At 46.6% G+C, this 1,707-nt stretch overlaps 1 protein-coding gene across 1 annotated transcript; it reads right to left on the bottom strand.

The window, feature by feature from the left end:
• Nucleotides 1–293: 293 nt before the first annotated feature.
• On the bottom strand, nt 294–1,390 carry K441DRAFT_671149 (uncharacterized protein). The gene is made up of 2 exons (XM_067650387.1): nt 1,015–1,390; nt 294–959 (listed from the first exon to the last, which is right to left on the bottom strand). The coding sequence occupies exons 1-2, from the start codon at nt 1,243–1,245 to the stop codon at nt 741–743; spliced, it is 450 nt and encodes a 149-aa protein (XP_067496716.1). The 5' UTR covers nt 1,246–1,390; the 3' UTR covers nt 294–740.
• Nucleotides 1,391–1,707: the final 317 nt, after the last annotated feature.

Here is a 1,707-nt window from a genome sequence, read left to right as displayed (position 1 = left end):
CGACTAGTTTCTAGTAAGGAGCTTTTGGAGGAGAGGCGATAACTTAATACCACGCTAAGACTGGTGATATAGCTTTGACCTGCGAGTAAGCTCAAAGCTGGGGGGTATGTCGAACGGTCGCCTACTGCCTACCTGGTAGCAATTTGTTGTCGTCAGCTTTATCGTCAGCCTGTGACTCATGTCTACCTTTTTGCCACCTACCTCATGTATATATAGTCACTTTTCTTCGTAGATCAATAATCACACGAGTCCTCATTTTCAGACCTCATTTTTAGGTCGACAACTTCTCGTCAGGCTGGCTAGTGATTATATCCTGAGTGAGAGCGTGTCCGAAAACTGTGCTCATAAAAACAAAATACGATAGACGTAATCTACTGATCCCTTGAACGCGCCAGAGTTTAGAAGGAGTGGTGAAATAATTAGCATGATCACCGAATGAAGTTGGAGTGGAGAGGTTATTTGTGATCCAAGATTGCATTTTTGCTCTAATCAAGAAGCCGAGTCTGCTGCTGTGGTAGTTCTAATGGAGCAGAGCAGAGACAATGCATGTCCATGGAATATGTCCGAACATTCTCGCCATATGTGAGGCGATTGTACTTGTGTATTCCGATGACTTTTGTGACTTTTCAGTTGTCTTTGAGAATAATTGACCAGAACGCCGAAGCCCTAACAGGATCTTATCCCTCTTCCCAACCTGGTTACTCTTCTATGCTGTCATTTCTATCATTCAGTTGCCGAATCTACAGCCGTCTTGCTAGTTCCAGAATCTCCTCGCCGAGCTCGGGATGCTCGCCCTTCTGCTCAGGATAAGTCGCCTCTGTCATCTTGTCCAGCATCCCAGGCTTCGTGTCCAGTATCAGTTGCTTCGCGAACAAAATTCGCCCTTTCACTTCCTGCCATGCCTTCTGATCCTTGTATGGGCCCTTGAGCTCTGGGTCGACCTCGTTATAGAGCATGCCCTGCTATGATTAGCACCAAGTGCGCTGTGTGATAGTGTATCTGGGAACAACGTACGAGCGTGCGACCAACGAAGTCCCACATAAAGTAGACCTTATTTTTGTCGGCGGCCGGTGTCATATAAGTCTGGTGCAAGTTGGGCGCCATCGCAGGGTGGTGGGCGAGCTTATCGAGCAGCTCTCGGAGCTTCTTCACCTCCCCGGACCATTCGGAGCTTGCTTCAGACGGCAAAGGGACCGAGATGGCGTTCTTAGTAACGTCCTCACGCGTGCTTCTATGCGGATCCATTGTAATTATTCGTTGAAGTGGAATTCGGTGTGTGGGATATCAGGGAGGTGTTATGAGGACAATGTGGGGTGTTTTTATCACGAGATACTTCGGGCTGTGGCTGATGGCTCCAAAGCATGAATGAATCATGGTTTTTTGGGCTGTGTTTGCTCGTGGTTTGTTCGGGATATCTCATAAATCCGACGCTCCGCAGAGGATTCAGGTGACTCGGGGAAACGCACGGGCCACATACTAACTCCTGCCAAGTCCTGCCAAGTCCTGCGAACTCCTAGACTAATGAGAAGCGCGAACTAGTTATAGCCCCCTATTCCCCTATTACTAGTATATCTTTCTATAAAGCGTTTAAGAGCTTTATAGGAGTTGCTTTAGTAATAACTAAATATTTTTATTAGTCACATAGGGTAACTCACCAATAACGACTACTTAAGTAGGGTTACAGTGATGTTGGTTAATAAAGCTTAT

This window comes from Cenococcum geophilum (genome assembly GCF_001692895.1).
Source record: "Cenococcum geophilum 1.58 unplaced genomic scaffold K441scaffold_90, whole genome shotgun sequence".
NCBI classification, from domain to species: Eukaryota; Fungi; Ascomycota; class Dothideomycetes; order Gloniales; family Gloniaceae; genus Cenococcum; species Cenococcum geophilum.
Note: the sequence above shows the minus strand (reverse complement) of the source record. Positions and strands in the feature narration are given on the sequence as shown.

Coding starts and splice junctions, on each gene's coding strand:
- K441DRAFT_671149 (XM_067650387.1), bottom strand. CDS start 1,245: ATGGATCCGCATAGAAGCACGCGTGAGGACGTTACTAAGAACGCCATC. Junction 960..1,014: donor ACTTCGTTGGTCGCACGCTC/GTACGTTGTTCC, acceptor TAATCATAGCAG/GGCATGCTCTATAACGAGGT.